The sequence below is a fragment of the Myxocyprinus asiaticus genome, chromosome 10 (genome assembly GCF_019703515.2).
Source record: "Myxocyprinus asiaticus isolate MX2 ecotype Aquarium Trade chromosome 10, UBuf_Myxa_2, whole genome shotgun sequence".
NCBI lineage: Eukaryota > Metazoa > Chordata > Actinopteri > Cypriniformes > Catostomidae > Myxocyprinus > Myxocyprinus asiaticus.
This window is the reverse complement of record NC_059353.1, coordinates 13,706,770-13,731,190: the sequence shown is the minus strand read 5'-3', so window position 1 is coordinate 13,731,190 and position 24,421 is coordinate 13,706,770. Positions and strand designations below refer to the sequence as shown.

Here is a 24,421-nt window from a genome sequence, read left to right as displayed (position 1 = left end):
TGGCACTTTTTCTGCCATCCTGAAGCATGGGCCAACGTGCATTTGCAAATTTGCATGTGACCAACACCTCTGAAGTGTTTGTTTGCAACATGTGTTTTTACAGAAGAGAGACTACAATTATTAACAGGTGGACGAGGGCTTGTTTGAAATGCATTATTTTTGAGTAGAGTGGAAATGCAGAGTGGAAATACGCACAAACAGTTTGGCATTTATTTGTGCATTCATTTAGATGATTGCTGATTTAATCAAGAATGTAATCATGTAATTCATAAAAATGTAACTAATCTGATTATGCACATTATAAAATGTAATGTAATCCATTTACAAGTAATAATTTTTGTAATCTAATTACATAATCCATTTTTCATGTAATCCGTTACTACTCAGCACTGCTAAACAATGCGTCTCATGAGCCATGCTTCCTTTATTCACTGTGCTGCGTACTGCTGTTTGCAACAGTTTAATGTTATTTTATGCATCCGTTTTCTCAATAAGTATATATAAAGAATTTTTGCACAAAAGGAGAAAGACCTCCATACAATCAACTTGTGTTGCTGTATAAATTTGTTATTTGAAGATAAATGCTGGGAGCTGAAAGTAGCCTGAAGGAGTGTGTGCTTCCTAAACTCTCTCACACAGGATGTGGCCTTCCCAAGAGTCCCAAAAGATAATCAGAAACACTTTATCACTTACAGCCTTCATAGTCTCCATGGTGGGTGCTTCCCCACATAGCAACCCCAAATCCTAGACTCAAATATAAATAAATCAGCTAATGGATTAGAAAACTCTGTCAACTCCAATTGTCTGCATACAGTGCTGTGGGACACATGAGCATCTGTTTCAATTCACACTTCAGCGCTGTCAAAGAACACTTTAGGACTGTTATGAAGTCAAGCATATTATGTGAGAGGTCTTGAGTTTAGCTTTTGAATGAACTGTAGTAAAGGGAGAGCAATAGTGAGAAAATCCTGATGAGATGTGATAAAGCGGTGATTCTCAGTTTTTTTTTTTTTTTTTTTTTTGGTTTAGGACACAGATTTTACATTGGACATTAAGTGGCAACCAAACATAGTAACAAAATGGTTTATCAAGCAGTACTGTAAACAATAAAAAGTAAACAATAAAGTCCTTAAAGTCAAACATTGCCCAGAGGATACTTGTATTTATCAGAGGTCACTCCTTCAAATTTAAGACTTACTGAAAGAATGAAAGACATACTGGGGATCTCAAATATGTTTTAGTCAAGCATCGGCTGTCTCAGATGTTTCTCCTAAAATTCCTTATAGGAGAAATTAAAGAAGACACACATGAGACAACTTTTGATATACAGTAAGAGTTATACAGTTAATGTGAACAGCATAGTTCAGATAATTTGGTCTTGGAAGAATTTGAATTCTTCAAATATATGAATGATTTAATTTATATTGAAATTCTGGTAAGGGACTTGCATTAAAGAAACATTTCTCTCCAATGGGTGAAATTCATTACTTTAAAAAATACCATATTACTGTATGTAACTTTGTTTTTTTGTTTTTAATATCTAAATGTACCACTAAAGGCAGAGCTTTACCTCGGTGTGTAGTGCTCACAGCTGAACAAATAGCTGATGTGCTCATGGGCATACAGGCTTGAATTATTTTCGCCTCCACTGTCCTGTGTCAAATAAAGGCAAAAGCCCATTAAAATCTCAAAATAATTTTAGTACCCAAAGTAAGTAATTTTAATTGGATTTTAACGTGTAACTAGTTACCAAGGAAAGGGAACAATAAATTATATTTGTGGTAAATTATGCTGCTCCAGTTTTTAGATGTACAGGTGCATCTCAATAAATTAGAATGTCGTGGAAAAGTTCATTTATTTCAGTAATTCAACTCAAATTGTGAAACTCGTGTATTAAATAAATTCAGTGCACACAGACTGAAGTAGTTTAAGTCTTTGGTTCTTTTAATTGTGATGATTTTGGCTCACATTTAACAAAAACCCACCAATTCACTATCTCAAAAAATTAGAATATGGTGACATGCCAATCAGCTAATCAAATCAAAACACCTGCAAAGGTTTCCTGAGCCTTCAAAATGGTCTCTCAGTTTGGTTCACTAGGCTACACAATCATGGGGAAGACTGCTGATCTGACAGTTGTCCAGAAGACAATCATTGACAGCCTTCACAAGGAGGGTAAGCCATAAACATTCATTGCCAAAGAAGCTGGCTGTTCACAGAGTGCTGTATCCAAGCATGTTAACAGAAAGTTGAGTGGAAGGAAAAAGTGTGGAAGAAAAAGATGCACAACCAATCGAGAGAACCGCAGCCTTATGATTGTCAAGCAAAATCGATTCAAGAATTTGGGTGAACTTCACAAGGAATGGACTGAGGCTGGGGTCAAGGCATCAAGAGCCACCACACACAGACGTGTCAAGGAATTTGGCTACAGTTGTCGTATTCCTCTTGTTAAGCCACTCCTGAACCACAGACAACGTCAGAGGCGTCTTACCTGGGCTAAGGAGAAGAAGAACTGGACTGTTGCCCAGTGTTCCAAAGTCCTCTTTTCAGATGAGAGCAAGTTTTGTATTTCATTTGGAAACCAAGGTCCTAGAGTCTGGAGGAAGGGTGGAGAAGCTCATAGCCCAAGTTGCTTGAAGTCCAGTGTTAAGTTTCCACAGTCTGTGATGATTTGGGGTGCAATGTCATCTGCTGGTGTTGGTCCATTGTGTTTTTTGAAAACCAAAGTCACTGCACCCGTTTACCAAGTAATTTTGGAGCACTTCATGCTTCCTTCTGCTGACCAGCTTTTTAAAGATGCTGATTTCATTTTCCAGCAGGATTTGGCACCTGCCCACACTGCCAAAAGCACCAAAAGTTGGTTAAATGACCATGGTGTTGGTGTGCTTGACTGGCCAGCAAACTCACCAGACCTGAACCCCATAGAAAATCTATGGGGTATTGTCAAGAGGAAAATGAGAAACAAGAGACCAAAAAATGCAGATGAGCTGAAGCCCGCTGTCAAAGAAACCTGGGCTTCCATACCACCTCAGCAGTGCCACAAACTGATCACCTCCATGCCACGCCGAATTGAGGCAGTAATTAAAGCAAAAGGAGCCCCTACCAAGTATTGAGTACATATACAGTAAATGAACATACTTTCCAGAAGGCCAACAATTCACTAAAAATGTTTTTTTTTTATTGGTCTTATGATGTATTCTAATTTTTTGAGATAGTGAATTGGTGGGTTTTTGTTAAATGTGAGCCAAAATCATCACAATTAAAAGAACCAAAGACTTAAACTACTTCAGTCTGTGTGCATTGAATTTATTTAATACACGAGTTTCACAATTTGAGTTGAATTACTGAAATAAATGAACTTTTCCATGACATTCTAATTTATTGAGATGCACCTGTATGTTTTGAAAATGCCCCACAGGCTAAATGTAGTGTAGTCATCTTAAGACTATATGCCATTGGGACTGATGTGTGGTGACAGCACTCACAAGATGTGATTCAGCCCAGATCCCATGTTCTCTGCTCCATATGTCACTTCAGTCCGATGAGACTTTATATCCTTAATAATGAAACACACTCAATCACAACCCATTGCTCTCTCTCTCTGTCTCTCTCTCTCTCTTTCTCTCTCTCTCTCTCTCTCTCTCTCTTTTAATGGGATTGTTCACAAGAAAATTCTCTCATGCCATCCCAGATGTGTATGACTTTCTTTCTTCTGCTGAACAAAAATTAAGATTTTTAGGAGAATATTTTAGCTCTGTTGATCCAATGCAAGTGAATGGTGATCAGATATCTTCAGAAGCGATATAACAGGTGTTGGTGAAAAACACCAACACTTTACTTTCACATCTGAAAGTGAAAGTGGATATTTAGAGTAAAAAAGGACTTAAATGTTGATCTGTTTCTTACCCACACCTATCATTTAGCTTCTGAAGACATGGATTTAACCACTGGAGTCATATGGATTACTTTTATGTTTCCTTTATGTGATTTTTGGAGCTCCAAAGGTCTGATCACAATTCACTTGCATTTTAAGGACCAACAGAGTTGAGATATTCTTCCAAAATGCTTCGTTTGTGTTCTGCAGAAGAAAGAAAGTCTTACACATGTGGTATGAGGGTGAGTAAATGATGAGAGAATTATATATAAATAATAAACGATAATATAAGTAGTTAAAGCTACATAATTGTTTTATTATTATTGTTATTACATTATAAATGTTACATTCTTTTAAAATTATTATTATTTATCTTTAACTACTTGCATTGTCTTTGATTATTTATACATTATTGATGATGATGATTATTATTATCGACTTTTTGATGCAACCAGGAGATTATTAATAAACAAATTACACCTTTCGTAGCAGTGTTTAGACATTGGTGCTTTTTTTGTGGTGATATCGCTCTCTTGTGGTGGACTTATGAAACAGTTGATGATGACATTACTGTGCGCCGGAAAAGCTCTCTGTCTCTTTCCATGAACGTCATCAGCTTGACAGCTCAGTCGTGCAGTTCTTATTAAGAGCTGTTTAACATTTGCTCCTGTGAGTTAGATAACTGTATTCTGCATGTTTAATACAATGAAATCGCATTTATTATTTTGTGTATAAGAACCCTAAACTACACGCTACGACATGTCTTTCTTCGTTGATTCAGTGATTATGTTCACTTCTCAAGTGAGTGCTCAAGCCGTAAACATTTAATCTCTTGTTTGTTATATGCATTTTAATTAACACGAACAACACTAAGAGAAATGATACATTCATTATTTTCAATTAACAGCATGTAACCAATTTTCCATGGTTTAAATTTAGCAAATAATAAAATGAGTAAACAAAAGTGCAAGATTATAATTAAACAAAACATGAAGAGGGAAAATATGCCACTTATCAAGCAATATCTTACTAATAATGTTACTGGTCTTTTTGCTTTTGAATTTTCACAAAACAGTACAGTATTGTTAAAAATCATTTATAAAATGAAAAAACAAAAAAAACAAAATCGAATATATATATATATATATATATATATATATATATATATATATATGGAGCTTCCCCTTACATACTAATAATTGCATAAGCTTTTTCTTTTTCTATTCCAAATCCACAAATCTGATCAGCATTTTTTTTTCTCAGTAGTTTTGAAGCTTTTTTGTGTTCCTCAAGTTTAGTTGCGTGCTTTGCTGAAGGTCTTTAATGATGTTAACACTGTACATAATCAGCCTTGTAACCTTGTACCTAACATGTCATTCTTTTCTGTACATAGGTGCTGTTTTTTGGGTTTGGGTGGCTCTTTTTCATGCGGCAGTTGTTTAAAGATTATGAGGTATATCATACATGAGAGTTTTGTCTTGTTACATTTATAGCCATTGAACATCACTCCTACAAGTGATATGTCTGTGTTCCTCATCAGGTTCGACAGTATGTTGTGCAGGTGGTGTTCTCTGTCACTTTTGCCTTTTCCTGCACTATGTTTGAGCTCATAATCTTTGAGATCCTCGGTGCATTAAGCAGCACGTAAGTACTGTTTACTTTGTGATGAATTCATCATTGATAGGTCACGATAGATGAGTCACATGTTGTTTGTCTCTCTACAGTTCCAGGTATTTCCATTGGAAGCTGAATTTGTATGTAATATTACTGGTTCTAATATTTGTGGTGCCTTTCTACATTGGCTACTTTGTGGTCAGTAATATACGTTTGTGTAAGTAGCTTGTTTCTCCGTCTCTAGCTCTTTAAAAATGTTGTATATTATTTATTATTTATTATTTAGCTTATGTATTTGTTAATTACATTTGCTCAGTGTTTGATTGTGCATTGCATTCACCTCCCATTCACCATCTTTCTCTTTTCTTTTACAGTGCATAGACAAAGGTTGCTTTTTTCATGTGTGGTCTGGTTCACATTCATGTATTTCTTCTGGAAACTGGGCGATCCTTTCCCTATACTTAATCCAAAACATGGTAGGAAACAGCACTGATTTTATCAACATGAAACGCTGTTCGCAACTCTTTTTACTTCTGAAATATGCTGTTATATCAGAGTGAAACAGGATATTCATGTAGCTCAACTGGTAGAGCATGGCTTTAGCAATGCCAAGATCATGGGTTCGACTCCCATGGATCACAGAAACTGATAAAATGTGAACATTGAATGCATTGTAAGTTGCCTTAGATAAAAGTGTCTGCCAAATGCATTAATGTAAATGTAATGTTCAACTAGAGAAAAAAGTGTAGGATTGGCCTATATTTTATCCACTGGGAATTGGTTGAATGGTGAAAAGTGGCCATTACATACCAGAATGGAGCCAGGTGGTTGAAGGGTAGGCCTTGAAAAATAAGAGGGATTTGTGGCATCAGCCAAAAATGTTGTTTCAGAGGCAGAGCAAGTTATTTCATTTTAATAAAAGATTAAGATCACAATAATTTTTTTTTTCAATGGAATAAAGTGCACTGATGATTAATGCATTAGACCAGGAATGTGCGTTAAAAGTAAATAATTGTATTTTTTATGATTTTTATGTAGACTTCAAGTGTGCATTTTTAATACCTGGCTACTGGCTACACTTAGATCTTGGAGACGAATATGTAGATGAGCATCTCTTTCTTGTGTCCTCAGGCATTCTGTCCATAGAGCAGTTGATCAGTCGTGTGGGGGTCATTGGAGTCACACTAATGGCTCTCCTGTCTGGCTTTGGTGCTGTAAACTGCCCTTATACGTACATGTCCTATTTCCTAAGGTAACTGGATTCTCAGACACATAAAATAACACATAATCGAGTGTGCATATTTTATAAGTATTTGTAAAATACTAGATATTTCTTTGTTTGTTTGTTTTTCTACAGAAATGTGACAGACAGTGATATACTGGCTCTGGAGAGAAGGCTACTCCAAACAATGGACATGATTGTCAGTAAAAAGAAAAGGTAAGAGAGGGATCCGAGAGTATGTCAAACATTGCTGCATTCCCGTTTCAATGTTGTATATTTAATATACCGCTCTGGAAACAATTAAGAGACCACTGCAAAATGATCAGTTCCTCTGGATTTACTATTTAGTGTTTGAGTAAAATGAAAATGTTTGTTTTATTCTATAAAGTACTGACAACATTTCTCCCAAATTCCAAATATAAATATTATATATCAAACTAAGTGGCATTTTTTTAAAAGAAAGATAGCATAAGCACACTTTTAGCAAAACATGTCACAAAAGAGGTTTGTTAGTCTTGAAATGCTAAACACCAAATAGCGTTTAAAATAAAAACATTAAATAAAGAAAACACAACTAAGGAATACGTCCATAGTTAATGTGATGAACTACACCTGTGGCTACACTGCTAAGACACCTATGTGAATTTGAACTGACTTCATACATCCACTAAAAATCAGTCATAAAAAAATGGCTCAGAAAAGTGACTTCTTTTTGAGAAAATCTCTAGCACAATTTGTTTGCAGATCCCATGCCACATGCTTTGGTATTTTGTTATACAATGCAAAGATATTCTTACTTTTAAGTGTCCAAGTACCTTTGGAGCCACTGTACATAGAGGTATAAAGATGCAATTTCTAAATTTAAACAACTTTTTACACCAAAGGCTATAAAATTAAACTTACCTGAAATTAAGTTGGAAATTGATTGAAAGCTGTAGAGTCTTCTTTGCTATGGAGTTCTGTATAGCCTCTAATGTTTCAGTACATTGAACATTCAGATTTGAGCTGTACTAAATGTGGTTTCCTCTTCGACCATCTATATTTAAGAAAACAGTATTTACCTAAATAAAAAATTATAAGTTTGTTTTATTCTAAGGGTTTATCATAATAATACATATATAATTATTTTTTAAATTATTATTATTTTTTTTTTTCATATTTCTTCAGAAGTTTTTTCAACACTGGTAGTCTCTGTGAAGAAAATGTCAGAGTCACGCCAAAGGATTGGCATAAAACTCAAAAGGGTTTTTAAATATCTCTTTTCTAGGATTGCTATGACAAGAAGGCAGATGTACCAGCGTGGAGAGGAGCAGAATAAACAGACAGGTTTTTGGGGAATGATCAAGAGTGTGACCTCATCACCATCAGGAAGTGAGAGTATCCTTAATGACCCGTTTAATAGTACAGGCCCTAAGCTTGTTATACAAGACCTCTTCGATTCCAATTATGAGTGACACAGGAACTGGAGAGTTACTGAGATCACATTTCATCACCACTGAATCTTAAATGTCTGAGCAAGGCGCTTAACCCCTGATTGCTTCCGGAAGACTGTCATAAGAAATAAAGGAATATTCCAGGTTCAATACAAGTTAAGCTCAATCAACAGCATTTGTGGCATAATATTGATCACCACAAAATAAATTTGTACTCATCCCTCCTTTTCTTAAAAAAAAAAAAAAAAGCAAAAATCTGGGTTCCAGTGATGCACGTACAATGGAAGTGAATGGTGACCAGTCAGTAAATGTTAAAATACTTACTTACTGTTTTAAAAGTAAAGTCACAAGACATAAACAGTAGGATAAAAATAGTGATAAAATCACGATTTTTGCTTTTTTTTTTTTTAAATAAAAGGAGGGACAAGTCGAAATTATTTTTTGTGGTAATTAGCATTATGCCACAAATACTGTCGATTGAGCTTAACTTGTATTGAACCTGGAATATTCCTTTAAGTTGGGTTAAAAATCATTAGCTTAATGGTAAGTAACTAATGAGTGGATGTGTGAACACGTGCATGTTAAGTAGAAAGGTTAAAGTACTGGCTTAAAATTTGTGACATGTTTCTTAACTCTGGCACTGCAGACCTGTCTCAGATCCAGCAGGAAGTAGATGGTCTGGAGGAGCTCAGTAGACAGCTCTTCCTGGAGACTGTGGACCTGCAGGCCACAAAGGTATATACTGAAACGGTGTTGGGCAAGCTACTAAAAAAATGTAGCTAGCTAAGCTACCAACAACTCAACAGAAAAATTTGTTAAGCTAAGCTAAAATCTACACTTCAGAAAAAATAGCAAGTTACACTACAAGCTACACGGCAAAAGTACTTTTGTACACTACTTCATTTTTTTTCAACCGCAGATGCACAGAGCATACTGTAATAGACAAAGCATCTAAAAGATGTATTCACATGACGTTTTTCAAAGCCATGGTACAGTATAGTGCAATACATCATACAAGTATACAATAGGTGTAATACGCATGTACATGTAAAAACATATAAATTCATATTTAGACATTGCTACATCTACAAACCCATGTTTTCAACATGTAAAATCAAAAATTTTACATTTTATTTTTCATATTTATACTACAACCTCTACAAACCCATACCCATTTAAACAATTTAATTTGCACATTCCTGTATAAAAACTCTTCATACATACAGTATACTATTCATCTTATCCTGTAATTCTGTGTCTTGCTGTTGTATTTCTCTATGTACTGGAAGCTTTTGATAAGAGGCCAAACCAGGTTTGGTTTCCATTGATTGATTGTAGATCCACTGCAGCCAGCGTTATCTTTATTTGCCGTGTTATAAAATATTCCATGAGCTTGTTGACAAGTGAGAGTGTGCACCAAATGATTCAGCAGTGTGAGCACAAGCTTTCTGAGTCATTCAAATTGAATCATGAACCGATTCAGACCGCTTTCCTATCACGTGTGACCAATTAATTGTAAAGAACCGACTCAGATGAGCGATCCATTTGTGATCGGACATCTTTAGTTTTGATTCAGAACTGGCGATAATAAACACCAGGTACAAGGCATGATGTAGCGGTGTAGCTTTTATCAACACTACGCTGCTACTTTGTCAAAAATATAGCTTCGCTACTGAAAAGCTACTTGATTTAAAAACTAGCAAAGCTACCATCTCGCTACTCAGAAATGTAGTTAAGATAATAGCTTCGCTATTTGTTGCAAAGCTACTGCCCATCACTGTACTGAAATATAATGAGTTTAACAGTCATCTGCCTGAGACTTATGTCTATATCAGGGTTCCCACAGTCATGGAAATATGAGGTAATTTTTTTTTATTTCCAGGCTTTGAAACATCAAGGAAATAACCAAATTCTTAAAAAGTCAATATTTCATCAGAAGTATTTCATATGTAATCATGAATGACTGGGACATTAATGGAAATTCATTGGTCAAAAGGTTTAGGAACTCTTTATGTAAATAAACATTACACTAATGATGTCTCTTTGTTCCAAGGAACGGATAGAATACTCAAAAACATTTCAAGGAAAATACTTCAACTTTTTAGGGTACTTCTTCTCCATCTACTGTGTGTGGAAAATATTCATGGTAAGATTTTTTATTTTTATTTTTTTGCTGATTTTTAGATATGTTTTAGAAAGTTTTTAAAGAATGTGTCTTAATCAATGGTATTATGTAATGTATTCCACTTAGGCCACTATAAACATTGTCTTCGACCGTGTAGGGAAGACTGACCCAGTGACGAGAGGAATTGAGATCACTGTCAACTATCTCGGAATTCAGTTTGATGTACGTGCTACAGACTTAAATTACTTCTATAGATTTTTTATATATCTCAGCTAGTTAAACATCTCCTTTGAGCATCCCAGCTGGACTTGGGGCCTGATTTATTCTTTTTTCTTCTTTTTCTCAACTTTACACAAAACGGGAATTTCAGTCCACTAATTTTGCGATTAAAAACAAAAATAATTGCATCATTACTTTTGACTAATTATGTGTAGTATACATTTTTCTCAAGTGATCTGAGTTCAGTACTATCAAATTCAAAACAATTAATGAATTCATAAAAATTAATAATAATAATAATTTGCTATACAGCACTTCAGTTATGTAGGCCTAAATAAATTTTGTATGATAACGTGCACTTATAGCAGTTTTATGAATTTCTTTGAATTTCACTCCATTTTCATTCTAGTTTCTTAAATTCAAATTACAATTACAATTCCGCATTCTGTTTGAAAACCTCAATTGAAATTCAATTCACAATCCTGTTCAGTATTGAATCGTACATTTTGAACTCATTCCCAAAAATGAGAATTCTCTCATCATTTACTCTTCCTCATGCCATCTGAGATGTGTATGATTTTATTTGTGCTGCTGAACACCAACAAAGATTTTAAGAAGAATATTTCAGCTCTGTAGGTCCATACGATGCAAGTGAATGGTGATCAGGCCTTTGAAGCGCCAAAAAGCACACAAACGCAGCATAAAGACTCCAGTGGTTTAATCCATGTCTTCTGAAGTAATCCAGTTGATTTTGGGTAAGAACAGACCAAAATATAACTCCTTTTTTACTGTACATCTTGTCATTGCAGTCTGTAGTCATGATCACTATTTCAAGCTCAATTACACTTCCTAGTGCTTGACTCATTCGCATAGCGCTTGATGGTGCTATAGGAAGTGTAATCGTAATTGAAATCATGATTGCCAAGGAGACTGCTGTCAAGATGTAAAGTGAAAAAGAGTTACATTTTGGTCTATTCTCATATTAAAACCAATCGGATCATTTCAGAAGACATTTATTACACCGCTTCAAATGCATGATCACCATTCACTTGCATTGTATGGACCTACAGAGCTGAGATATTCTTCTGAAAATCTTCATATGTGTTCTGCAGAAGAAAGAAAGTCATACACATCTAGGATGGCATGAGGGTGAGTAAATGATGAGAGTATTTAAATTTTTTGGTGAACTATCCCTTTAAACTTCTGAGGACCTTTCCCTGCTTGTCCTGTTCTGCCCCCTATTGGCCAGTATGTAAGAATGTATTTGGATCATTTTGCAGTGCTGTATTATTACAGATACCATATGCTTATTTGTTTGATTATTTAAAATTATACATTTGAAACAAGTAGTTATTTTTAAATGTTTATATTTTCTGGTTCTGTGTACATACTACCTCACTTCTGATCTCTCATAAGCACACAAACACACAGTTGTTGTTGTATCCATCCCAATAGACTTTATACTCATGACTGCTTTTGTTAGTGGTTAATTGTTCCCCAGCCTGTTAAATCCTAAGTCAGCACAGTTCTCTTAATGACGGTTTAATCTTTCCCCATGAGGAGGTAATGATTCAGCCTCTTAAACATGTAATCTGTGTCCGACCTCTCTTTCTCACTCTTTTCTGATAAGAGCAAATGCTGCTCATCCCTTTCTAATGGATAAAGCCTCTTAATTCATGTGCAGAAGTTCTTTAAACCTCTGTTTCACCACAGGTAAAGTTCTGGTCTCAGCACATTTCCTTTATCCTGGTGGGAATCATCATAGTCACGTCCATACGAGGCCTTTTAATCACACTCACCAAGGTAATGAGGGATGAACATTGAGTGACAAACAGCTTTTCCTCATTCAGTTTTATCACTGTTTCTGAGAACCATTGATGACATTTAAAGCACAAAAATATGCAGTTTTGGCTAATCTCTCTGTTTTGTTTACAGTTTTTCTATGCCATTTCCAGCAACAAGTCCTCCAATGTCATTGTGCTCGTCTTGGCTCAGATCATGGTGAGACACAGTATAAAATAGACAATAGACAAAAACTGCACTATTTTAGAAGAATTACTTTTTGATCATTTAAGACTTCTATCAGCCAGCAATGTGGCAAAATAGAAAGTTTGCTGATAAAGATTTTTACGTTATGGCCGAAAACCATTATTTTTTGGGCCAGTATTATTCATCTATACATCTGCATGTCTTTAAACCAAAAATACCATTCACATTAATAGAAATCATGTGCTGAAATTACAATTGAAATCAGGCATCAAAACATTTTATGTACTGTAGAAAAGATGGAGAACTGTTTAATACTGGCATAAATATTTAATGAATAATATTGCAAATCCTTATTGCAAACAAAATGGTGTGACATGTCTCTCTTCTGTCTCGTATAGGGAATGTATTTTGTCTCCTCTGTGCTCCTTATGCGGATGAGCATGCCTTTGGAGTACCGCACCATAGTGACTGAGGTACTTGGAGAACTCCAGTTTAACTTCTACCATCGCTGGTTTGATGTGATCTTCTTGGTCAGTGCTCTCTCCAGCATCCTCTTCCTCTACCTGGCCCATAAACAGGCACCTGAGAAGCACATGACCTTGTGACCTCACAAGTGACCTCATCAAAGAGAGATGCCAGGAACTGAAGTGTCTCTTTCATTTGTCTGTCCTTTTAAGAAGACTTTTATGCCTCCACCCTGCAATGAGTATCATTGGCTTTATATTTCCTGAATCAGGAGGGGCCTAGACACTGTTTATTTGAGTTTTGGTTCAAAGGCAGTGTTGCTGAGTTTCTGTCTTGTTTGGTTAATGGAGGGGACAACATGGTATACAATGTGGGTGTAATTTTTCTCTAAGTGTCTTTTTTTATGGAATGAATGAGCATGAATCCTAAACCAGGCTGTGCTAATATCTGTATTATCCATACATTTGTGTTTGATATAAACATTATTATCAGTGTTAACTTTGAGTACAAACAGCTCGGATCTACTGTACATTTACCATGAAAGGAGAATCAACTAATCCTAATGTTATCCTACTATGAAATCTCCGACAGTTATACATGTTTTAACTTCTAGAAAAGATGTTAGTCTGACCTTTTGGACTCTTGTTTTTCTCTCCAGCCTGTTAAACGTTACCATCATTCCATGTATTGCCCATTTCTGATTTGAAAGAATTGTAATGATTCACATATTGAGTGTATTGATTCACACTGTATTGAGTGAGTGAGAGCCATAAAATTGTCTACTGAAATCATGTCACAACAAAAAAAAAATTGTAAGGTTATTGGTAAAGGCTATTTAATATATTTTTGGGCTATTGCGGTAAATGCAATAAATTGTTTTCCATGTTAAACTGATGAGTGCATTTCATTACTAAAGGGGCCGTGACTGTGCCAGTACTACTGTTTGGAATTTACATATGTTAAAAAGGGAGGCTCGGAATTCAGTTAAAAGGCTTTTGAAGCATTTCCACTGTTTCCTTAAATGATGAAAAATGGTTTACACACAGATTGTAGACAGATTTGGTGTTGCCCTTGTGGCTTTCACCAAATAAAGAGGTTTTATTCAATAGGAATAGTCAACCAAAAAATGACAAAACCATCATGTAGAATAAAACAGAATACATCAAGAATTGTATAAGAATTGAAAGTGCCTGTTGTTTCATTTGAATTACAACAGCATAAGTTTGACAGAGGTCTGTAGGCAGCACCCTCTGTTTTTGTAATAAAGCAAGGTTAAATATTTGTTGTTGTAGACACCGATGAAAGCAGAACAGCACAGAAATCATCTTAATAAACAGTTCCAGATCACCATTATTTTCTTAGCTGTAAAAAGAGATTGAAAATGCATCTGTATTCTTGAATCAAAACTCCCTTGAAAAGAGTCTCTTGTTCAAAGGTTATTTTCCCTCTTCTTAATAGAATCGGTAATCTGGTAAGTGCGTCAACTTGTCACTAAATCAGAATATTGGCAGGATCTTTCAGTATAGGCTCAGAGTCTCTCTTCCTCGCTCTCAGATGATGAAGAAGATGATGATGACGAAGTCTAGATTGAAAAGATACAAATTTGAGTTAGTATCTCTTTTTGGATTTAGCCATAAAGTTGGAGTCTTATAGCTTGTATTCCATGTCTGTGAGACCATCTTTATGGTAGCAGTAAAAGTAAACTTTTAGCAAATAACTGCTGTTAAAATGTATAGTCTTTCTCTTCTGGCAAAACAGACCAGCTCTCTTGAATGAGAATGTTCCTCCCCCAATTCAACCTGACACTGACTAGCAATAGCAAGTAGACAATCATGTTCATGGCTGTGATATAAACTAAAGGCTATTGGCTTTTTAATATACCCTACCCCAACTTCCTGTTTCAATAGGTATGCATCAACTGTATGTCAACACAGGAAAAATTTCATTGCAATCCCACTGAGTATTGAGACTGACGAAAAATTTTCTATCATTTGACACATTCAAAGGTACTTCCTGCTCAGCCAACAGCAGTACTGACCCTTGCACGGGTTTGAGGGGGTGGAGTGGCAGGTCTTTCTGTCTCATTGTCTTTTCCTGTGTCTTTATGCTGTTCTTTCCTCTCCTCATCTGGTATGCGGGCTGGTGCTGGGATATCAGCTGCAGGCTCTTTATTCAGCAGTTGAGGGGTGATGGCGATCCCTTGTGATTTCAGATGTTCGTAGACTGCCCTCCCAGCCACTAGGAGGACTAGCGTGTCCCCATTTTTACGGATGAGGTTCACAACCTCTTCGTGTGTGCTGTTTTCCACGTTCACTCCATTCACCTCCACAACAATGTCATCATCCTCCAGTCCGGCTCTGTCCGCTGCTCCACCTTTCACCACCTGAGAGAAAACGTTAAAGGAACAGTTCACTCAAAAAATTGTTCAGGGTCACACTGAAAGTATTTTTGCACTAGATGGATTCCTTCGAACATTGTGCCACATCTTGCTATATTTTCAGCATATAGTGCAGGAGCGCTGGCTGCTCTTTTCCATGTGATGAAAGTGAAAAGGAAATATGGCAATCAAGCTCCAAAAAAAGCCATAGTCCATATGACTTGTTTGCTATATTTCACATCTTTTTTTAAGCAATTTGAAAGCTTTGTGTGAGGAACCAAAACTGAAGCAGGGTTGCCAACTCTCACGCATTTGGCATCAGACACACGCTTTCAGGCTCGGTCTCACGCTCTCACTCTACCCAAGTAAATCTCACGGCAAATAACAAGAAAATGTAATTCCATGTAAAATAAATAAAACGTAGCAACAAATCTTCCATTTGGATTTTTCCATCAGCACGAGACTTGAATTTTCGGGCCGCCGAAGCAAATTTACCACCGCAATGCACATCAGCATGCCCAAGAGACAGCATAAACAGAGCTTTGAAGTAAGGCAAAGTGCATGACTCAACAGGCATTCGATATCTCAGCGTGCGGACACCACAAAAGCAATGCACTTAATAGGAATTCTACAGAGAATCATCTAATTTAAATAGTTGGGGAAGAAGTAAAACATCTCAAACTGTTAGATAGCTCCGACATTATATACAGCACTCATAAGATAAAGAGGAGAAAACACCATGCATCAACATCAATAAGGCTTTTTAAAACGCACATCATCACTCTTACTAAAATGTATTTCTGTCACTGTAGAAAGACAGTGACAGAAAAGCTATTGTTTCATATTAAATCTATTAGGAGGAATCCGTTTAACTTCATTTTTATATTATTTTAAGTATGTACATGTGTTTAGGCTATTTGGATTTTCCATAACAAATACAAGTTCATTTATTTTTTAGAAAGACTAGCTACATTGACTTAACTAAAGTCATGATGAGGAGCCATCCATTGTGGTTTTGGCCCAATTATTAGGCTACCAATGGCAATTAAAGAGTGGAAGAACTATAAAAGGCTAAACATTCATAAGGGCAAGTACAAATTGTAGAATTAAGTGGTTTAAAATCTGGACCTCCATCAATTTTGGACTAATTATAGACAGTTTTCCCCTATTTAACAAACTGGCCCTGTTTACCTTTAGATATTTCAAGATATAACTTTATTAATTAAAGTCAGTCCCAGCAAAGTAAAGTGGCCCACTCATACTATAGGTATATCATCAGAATATTATAATTAGGCCTATAAAAATAAGGTCTTATTTAAATTAACTTAATTTAGTTTGATTTCCTATGGCATTTTGAAGTAAAAATTTTTTAAAAAAAGTGGAAAATTCAAAATGTTTTTCCAGAGTAAACATGAAATACAGTTTAGTAATTCTGTTATTTTGTAATTAATTGCAATTATGTAACCAACCTACATTGAACTTGTGGGTGAGCTTGGTACCTCAGCCACCACTGAAGACAATTTTGGACCCAAGAAAAACCCTGGCTGTGCCATAGTGTATTGGTGTTTTAAAATTGTGAATGGTAGGTAAATTGGTGAAGTGAGCCCCAAAAAAACAAAACAAAAACAAAAACATTATTTGCCTTGTAGGGTTGGATGAGGTCTTGTTTTGGTGTTAGAAATTAAAGATAGAAGGCCTACTAGTATCAAGTACATGCACTATATGTCCAGGGACTATATGTCCACGGGCACGGGGCTCCCTGGGCTTGAACAACGATTTGCCTGTTCATCAATGCGACCCTGGCCATGACATCAAAATCTCACTCTAGCCTGGTATCCAAAGTTGGAAACCCTGAAGTCTTTGTTCACTGAAAATCTGCAGCAGAGCTTTCAAATTAAATATCATATGGCTTCAGAAGACTTGGAATATAGCGCACATGCCATATGGACTACTATTATGATCCTTTTATTGTCCTTTTATTGTCATTTTGGAGTTTGACTGGTCCAGTCCCCATTTACTTTCATAATATGGAAAAGAGTGGTTTGGAACAACATGAGGGTGAGTAAATGATGACATAATTTTCATTTACATTTGTGAACTATCTCTTTAACATCAAATGCTGAACCTACAGACAGATCTAGACAAGCACAGCTTTCTATAAATGTCAGCGTATGCCTAGTAGTATTTTAAAGACATTATTTCTCAGGTCCCACCTCTTTGATGTACTGTCCGGACACTCCCTGGATGCCATTGAGATGGAAACCAAATCCAGCTACAGTCTTCTCCAGTCTGCATAGTTTGGGTTTGTGGTCTACATCTGCTGGGGCAGGTGCGGGTACTGCTGGGACAGGTGTGGGCACAGCTGGGGCTGGTGTTGGGGCAGGTCTGGCTTCATGTTCAGGCTCAGGATGGCTGGGCACGGATGATCTCATTTCCTCCCAGTACAGAAGTGGAGAAGCACCACCCTATACAATACAATACAGTAAAGCTTATCTGCATCTCTATTTAGAGTTTCTAATCATATTTTCCCTGAAAAAAGTTCAGTAGTTTAGTTGTGTAGTAACTATATGGTAGGGAATGGTGTATCATCACACTTAATGGCAAGCTGCTTTTAAACGAAAAAAAAAAAATGTGATTCATGAACTGTCCCCATTATGCCCTTGATTATCAGTGGAAAGTTTTATATTAAATATTTGTTGCTGTGTTTCTAAAGTGTTACAGCAATCTTACTGTATGTAAGGGACTCACCAATTTGTACATTTTGTCTGTTTCAGCATCCAACACCAGGAGGCAGCACTTGTTGCCTTGTTTACTTATTTTGTCCACCACCTGCTCATGTGTGCAGTTTTCAATTCCCTCTCCATTCACAGCCACAAGTCGGTCCATATCCTTGAGTCCTGCTCGCTCCGCAGGGCTTCCTTTGTCAATTTCTCCAATGTAATGGCCTAAGGCATTAAATATCTGTTACATAACAGACCTTGCTGCAGTGTCAGTTACCTCTGAGTTTGTTTTAGAAAGTGCTTTTATTTATTTTATTTTTTAGTATGCAATAATTTTTAATTTTTCATGTCATAAAGTGTTTTTATTATTGTTTTTATTTGTATATGCAGTTATTTGATATATTATTTTATTTTAATGTATTTTTTTAATTCCTTGCAACATTTTCAATATGTAATTACATAAATATTAAAAAATATTTTCTTAAAATAAATTATATAAATATCAAACTATATAAAAATATTTCTTAAGAATCAGTTTATATATTTAAAATTATATACAGTTTCTTAAAAAATGTTAAACTAAATATTGTGTATATATTCAAATGCTAATCATAGATTTTTAATTAAATTATCATAGAGCCATTTCAGTACACAGATAACCTCTGCATATTATTTTACAGTGTCAATAAAATTCCTCTGTAAAAGATTATCACATTGTCGATTATCAGTTAGACATGAACACACATTGCCCTTACACTGTGATAAACTTTAGTATGCTCAGTTGCAAGGCACCACCATGCAATAGACAGATAAACAATAAACTAGGCAGAACCAATGGTCACTGGACTCTGGGCTGTCAACACCAAATATTCAGGACCCAGGAAATGACAATCCTGCTCTATTTCCCTTGGGATAATGTCTGTGTGCAGTGCATTTAACCTCAGGTTGCTCCAGGGAGTTGTCCTTGCAATTAGTGTACTGTAAGTCACTTTGGATGATGGTTGGAGGATAAGTGTTGCAAAGTTGTGTAAGAGGTGGAGCAAATTATTACATTTTGACAAAGGTTTATGAAGACATAATTGTTTTCCTTGGAATAATGTGCACACATGAATCATGCACAATTAGAACATCTATTAAGAAAGTAAATAGGGTCCATTTTGATTTCATGTTGACTTTAGGCAACAGTATGGTAATCACTCACCTGCAAGTTTAGGGTCTGCCTTAAGAATAAAGCCATAACCATCTGCTCTCTTGACCATGTCTGCTATGCGTGGCTTATGTGGGAGGTACCTAACTGTTGCAAGACCCACCACTGGTCGAATGCTTTTGTGCTTAAAATATTTGTCAGTGTCCTCCTCCACCAGCAGAAGAATTACACTGTTTCCTGCTGCTTTCACCTACCAAAGAGAGATAGGTGTTAGTTATTATAATTAATTGCCCCCCAAGGGCACTGTAAGATTGAATTGGTTTTTATAAGTATTTTTTTTTTAAACCTTTAAACACATAAAACACATTTAGTTTTATTCATTTATGTCAAATACTTGAATCAGTTAAAATAGGGCCTTATGGTATGTGATATAAAATCAATATTGAATTCAAAGAATGTAATAATGCACAGGGAATCATAACACAGTAAACAGGAATTATTTAAAATGACAATTAAATAATAATAATATAATTAATAGAAAATAATATTGTGAAATGCATCCAGTGTAAGAAAACACTTAAAAAACAAAACAAAAGAAAAACAAAAATAAAAAACACGAGAGCAATTCATTATGAGGGCATCTGTTGCTCCCACATTTTAAAGGTGCACTCAGTAACTTTTATCTTTGTGTCATCTTAGACTTACACTGACACCTAGTGGCTTGGATGCAGCATAATTTATAATCAATAGTTTTAAGTTGAGGATACCATTGAAGAAATGTAGTATTCACAGTCAGCCATGATGACTTTAATCAGTGAGTGAAAGTGTCAAATAACAGGACAGATACTGAGATTAAGCGAGTAGTATTCGGCTGGTCATGTGATTCTAACATGGCAGCCCCCATGTGCGGACCCTCTCCATGTAGAATAAAACAGCTTTTATAAGGTTACTGATATGACTGGAGTCTCCATTTTAATGTGAGTGGTCATGATTTCCTACATATATTGCAAAATTACAATTCATGTCTTTAGGATTTAAAATTTTTTTGATGAGGAAAAAATTACTTAGAGCACCTTTAAATATCTGGGTCATTTTAGTCACTCTCTGTGGCATTTTTGTCCTGAGCCCTGGTTAATTTCTGACTCAAATGTAGGGTAAATAAAATAAAAATAAAAAATAGAATATAAGATGTAGTTGGTGCCATTAAACTGTATAAATATGATGAAGCTGTACAAATTAAAGCTTTCACTTACCTTTTGCACAATCTGATCATGTGTAGCACTCTCAACATTTTCACCGTTTATCTCCACCACACGATCACCTTGCTTCACACCTGCCTGATTAGCCACTCCTCTAGATTCCACATCTATCATGAATGTGCCATGAACACCTGACAGTCAATAAAATTAGATCAAATAATTACTGTTAGTACCATTCTCATATTTCACATAATTAGCAAGATATTTGTTCATTTACCCAGTAGAGAAGAAGAAGAGTGAACCTTTGGTTACCTTTGGTGGATTTTAGGGAAAAACCAAACCCACTGCTGGATTTTTCCAGAAAACAAAGCTTGGGTTTAGGGGCTGGTGCAGACACTCCATTCATGGTGGGTTGGCTCTGACCAGTGGGAGACTGAGGCTCGGCAAGGTTCACACCGTTTTCTTTGGCCTGCTTATATGGCTTCTCTCCAAGGACATGGAATGTGACGGTCACCCCACTTTTTCTCACCATATCTGCAACCTGACCCAGGAAAAAGATGAGTGCAAACTTTACAACCTGGCTTTGTGGATAAAACTTTCTTTTCCTTTCATTACCCCAAATTATGGAACGTATGTTGATGCTAAAGTGTGTAATTTCTTCGCCACTAAAGTCATTAAACAATATTGGCATTCAAAGGTAATGTTTTTAATCAGGTTTCCCCAAACAGAACACAAGAAGATTGGTTGGGACAATATTGCTATTTATCAAACTGGTCGGGACAGTTTTTGGGGGAATCAACCTTTGTATGGCTTACTTATGCTGTAGTTATCTCTGCATATAAAGCTGGGATACGAGGGAAAAAAGACAAATGGCCAAAAGCCAAATCCGTCAAACCTGGCTGTGCTCCATATTGTCCACGAATGTTCCATTGACTCTGATGATGCGGTCTCCATCCTTCAAACCAGCCAGTTCAGCGGGGCCACCCATCTCCAGGGCTCGAATCAGGTGACCCTCCTCCCCATGCTCCACTCTTAGGTAGAAGCCAAAGCTTTGTCCCTCACGCTTGGATAGTGTAATGATACGTGGTTTTGAAGCAGCCATTTTTCTGTTGAAAAGCATCCATAAATTGTCCATTGTTAGTGCCACCTTCATACAACCATGTGATAATATGCTCTTGGGACATCTGATGTTATCTTATCGCAGATGCAGTGAGCACACTTCATTAACATAGGTAGTTCACATGTCAATTAATTTTTTTATTTATTTATTTTTTTTTTTCCAATCATAAAGATTTTGGTTAAAATGTATGAAGTGAAAAGTGTGTATTTTTGGAGCTGTTTTTTGGTCTTCACTAATTCATGTTTAAACTACAGGGACAGTTCACCCAAAAATGAAAATTCTGTCATTATTTACTTACCCTCATATCATCCCAAACAGTTTGACTTTCTTTCTTCAATGGAACACAAAAGAGATGTTAGGCAGAATGTTCTGAACTACAGCCTCAGTCACCAATCCAACACACTCTCACAGCGAAATCATCAGGATTCGTACGACCTTCTAAATTTGGCTAATTCGTATGATATCGTGCGACTGCACTCATTTGAATCCCTACGACTGTTACTACAGCCAGTGATGTCGCTGGACATTGTTTACATCTAATCCGTGACAATTACTCGCTTCTGTCACACACAACAGCTTCCTATCATGTTTACACACTCTACTAATTGGTAAAGTTTAGATAAGGGGTTTGGGTAAGGGCATAATATTAATAAGAATGTCCTTAACGCCTCGTGCGCGGAACTCGCGCTTACATCCGCATTACACATACGGGAATTTGCACGTGATGAAGTCGTACGAGTTTATGCGAACAACATCGTGCGAGATCATACGAAATAGCCAGCTCGTAAATTATATACAAATTTTCATGCGATCGGGTTGCACCAATCACTTGAAAGAGGAGCATCAACATTCTTCCAAACTACACCTCTTGTGTTCCACGGAGGAAACATTATAATGTTACAAGTTATAATAAGTTATAATGGGTTTGGAAAGACATGAGCATAAACAAATAATAACATACATTTTGTTTTTGTGTGAGCTTACACTTTATTGTGATCATAAAACAACTGCATGCATATGAAAGAATTGGCAAAAGGCTGTTCAAATTAGTTTTTAGCATGTCACACATCGGGACATGTCGACTTCCCAAAAGTATTTCATGTGAACTATCCATATACCAGTCATGTGATGATAAAATTGGTAATAACAATTCAGTATGTGCAAATAAAGTGAGTTGCAACAGATTTCATTTCTTACTACATGTAGTTATGTTATACTTACAAAATGTTATAAGTTAAATCACAGATTTTAGTAGAAAATGATGGAGGCAAGCCAGTGTTAATGAGACACTGAAGGGAACCCTTCCCTGTTGTAATGATAGTGTAATCTAATGTTCTTGAAATGGTGTAGATAACTTGGGTAATATAAAATTATCAAAGGGCATGTAATCACCAACCTGTGTTAGGGTGAATGTGCCAAGCTAAGCCACTTTAGGTTTTTAAAAAAAAAAAAAAATTAACAAAAGAAGAAAGAGAGAGGTAGAGCTCTCCACAATTGTTAATTGTTAACAAAGTGGCACCATGTGTTTATTTCAAAGAATGTTTTGTTCTAAAATGTTTGTACCCTTTCTCTGTAATTGCAAATATCAACCAATCCTGACAAAACAACAACAAAAAAAGAGGCTTCCAGCATGCATTCAGGCATTTAAAAAGATTGCATACAGCCTTGGTTCATTTTGATAAATGTTTAACCAATATGTGCAAGCATCTAGTAGTAAATTCAAGCACCATAGATGCCATATCAATTACACAATACCCCACACATCAGCTTAGAGCTCAAGTACACTTCTCACACTTGAGTGGTCCATGAACTGCTCTATGGGCTGGTAATGTTTTCACATCATTAGACTATGGCTAAAACTAGCTTAATAATTAATGTTACTTGCACGAAGTTCCTCACTTATTTATTTACAAGCTATTTGAAAACAAGAATTTCACTCAAGCTGGCAAGGAGGCTGCACAAACAAATTTCTTCCTTGACTGTAAAACTTTTGAAGGATCAGGGGCCCTAGACAAATTTAGCATGGGTGGGTCCAACTACATGATTGTAAATACTCTCAGAAAAAAGTACCATTTAAGGTACAAAGCTGTCACTGGGGTGGTACCCTTGTTTTGCATTTTTGTACCCTTAAGGAGACAAAAATGTAAACCTTTTTGTTCCTTGAGGAACAAAACATATACATTTTCCTTTAAAGGTATACAAGGGGTCCTTAGGGAACAGTTACATTACAGTATGCACCCAAAATGAGTTTGCGCTTTTTTTAAGTAGAGGTACAACCAGTGACAGCTGTTGTACCTTTTACTTACCTCTAAAAGTGATTCTATTCTATTCTATTCTGACAAGACATTAAAATGACATAATTCTGAATACATTTTTCAGATAGTAAGGTGCACGTCTATGCAGATAAACATTTAAATTCTGTGATATTTCCACACTATATCTTTATGATAAGTGGATGCCACTCACCAGTTGCAGTCTCCTCAATGTCCCAGCCTAAAGGAGGTAGCTGCCTGCTTCTGCTAAGGTGTTATCAAGCACTGCGTAAGTATGTTTGAAGGACTTTGACAGGCCAAAGGTTGATCTAAAAGGTGAGTTATTTAACCATGTCTCGTGGCTGGAGGTTTATTCTCTGTTGCTATGAGTAACCTTAAAGAACTTCAAATTGGAAAAAAAGGCACTAAAAACATTCAAACCTATATTTTTAAGAACTTCAAATTATGACTGAATTAATGATCTAGTCTAAGACTATTTAACAGTCTAATTTATTCTATTGACTTTAATGGCCGCAACAGAGTGCATTCACTCTAAGCACTGCAATATGCCATTTGCGACAGCTGGGTGGCTCTTTTTTTTTTAAGTCTTCAATGTCAAAATATGATTACATAATATTGCACAGCATACATCTAGAATAATTTTT

The 24,421-nt window shown here is 36.0% G+C and overlaps 2 protein-coding genes across 3 annotated transcripts; one reads left to right on the top strand and one right to left on the bottom strand.

Annotated features, from left to right (window-relative positions):
• The first annotated feature begins 4,466 nt into the window (after positions 1-4,466).
• LOC127446783 (Golgi pH regulator) lies at positions 4,467-13,831 on the top strand. Of its 2 annotated transcripts, none has more exons than XM_051707991.1 (14): positions 4,467-4,543; positions 5,268-5,327; positions 5,415-5,518; positions 5,599-5,705; positions 5,863-5,964; positions 6,620-6,740; positions 6,846-6,926; positions 7,978-8,087; positions 8,790-8,878; positions 10,197-10,289; positions 10,395-10,490; positions 12,201-12,290; positions 12,423-12,488; positions 12,875-13,831. In XM_051707991.1, the coding sequence occupies exons 2-14, from the start codon at positions 5,301-5,303 to the stop codon at positions 13,079-13,081; spliced, it is 1,293 nt and encodes a 430-aa protein (XP_051563951.1). In that variant the 5' UTR covers positions 4,467-4,543; positions 5,268-5,300; the 3' UTR covers positions 13,082-13,831. The 2 variants fall into 2 exon arrangements, with proteins under 2 accessions (XP_051563951.1, XP_051563950.1); XM_051707990.1 differs by having other exon boundaries at positions 4,473-4,675.
• Positions 13,832-13,988: 157 nt separating this feature from the next.
• Positions 13,989-24,013, bottom strand: LOC127446780 (Na(+)/H(+) exchange regulatory cofactor NHE-RF3-like). Its single transcript, XM_051707984.1, has 9 exons — positions 23,971-24,013; positions 21,280-21,490; positions 20,697-20,925; positions 20,439-20,575; positions 19,240-19,435; positions 18,067-18,263; positions 17,532-17,783; positions 14,980-15,324; positions 13,989-14,523 (listed from the first exon to the last, which is right to left on the bottom strand). The coding sequence occupies exons 2-9, from the start codon at positions 21,484-21,486 to the stop codon at positions 14,470-14,472; spliced, it is 1,617 nt and encodes a 538-aa protein (XP_051563944.1). The 5' UTR covers positions 21,487-21,490; positions 23,971-24,013; the 3' UTR covers positions 13,989-14,469.
• Positions 24,014-24,421: the final 408 nt, after the last annotated feature.

Bases quoted from the DNA above. Each gene is read 5' to 3' on its own strand.
- LOC127446783 (XM_051707990.1), top strand. From the start codon at position 4,634: ATGTCTTTCTTCGTTGATTCAGTGATTATGTTCACTTCTCAA. The intron at 5,328-5,414 runs GTATATCATACA...GTTCCTCATCAG, and splicing joins AGTTGTTTAAAGATTATGAG to GTTCGACAGTATGTTGTGCA. The intron at 6,927-7,977 runs GTAAGAGAGGGA...TCTCTTTTCTAG, and splicing joins ATTGTCAGTAAAAAGAAAAG to GATTGCTATGACAAGAAGGC.
- LOC127446780 (XM_051707984.1), bottom strand. From the start codon at position 21,486: ATGGCTGCTTCAAAACCACGTATCATTACACTATCCAAGCGTGAGGGA. The intron at 20,926-21,279 runs GTTTGACGGATT...TTCCTGGGTCAG, and splicing joins ACAATATGGAGCACAGCCAG to GTTGCAGATATGGTGAGAAA. The intron at 18,264-19,239 runs GTGAGTGATTAC...TTAATGCCTTAG, and splicing joins GGCAGACCCTAAACTTGCAG to GCCATTACATTGGAGAAATT.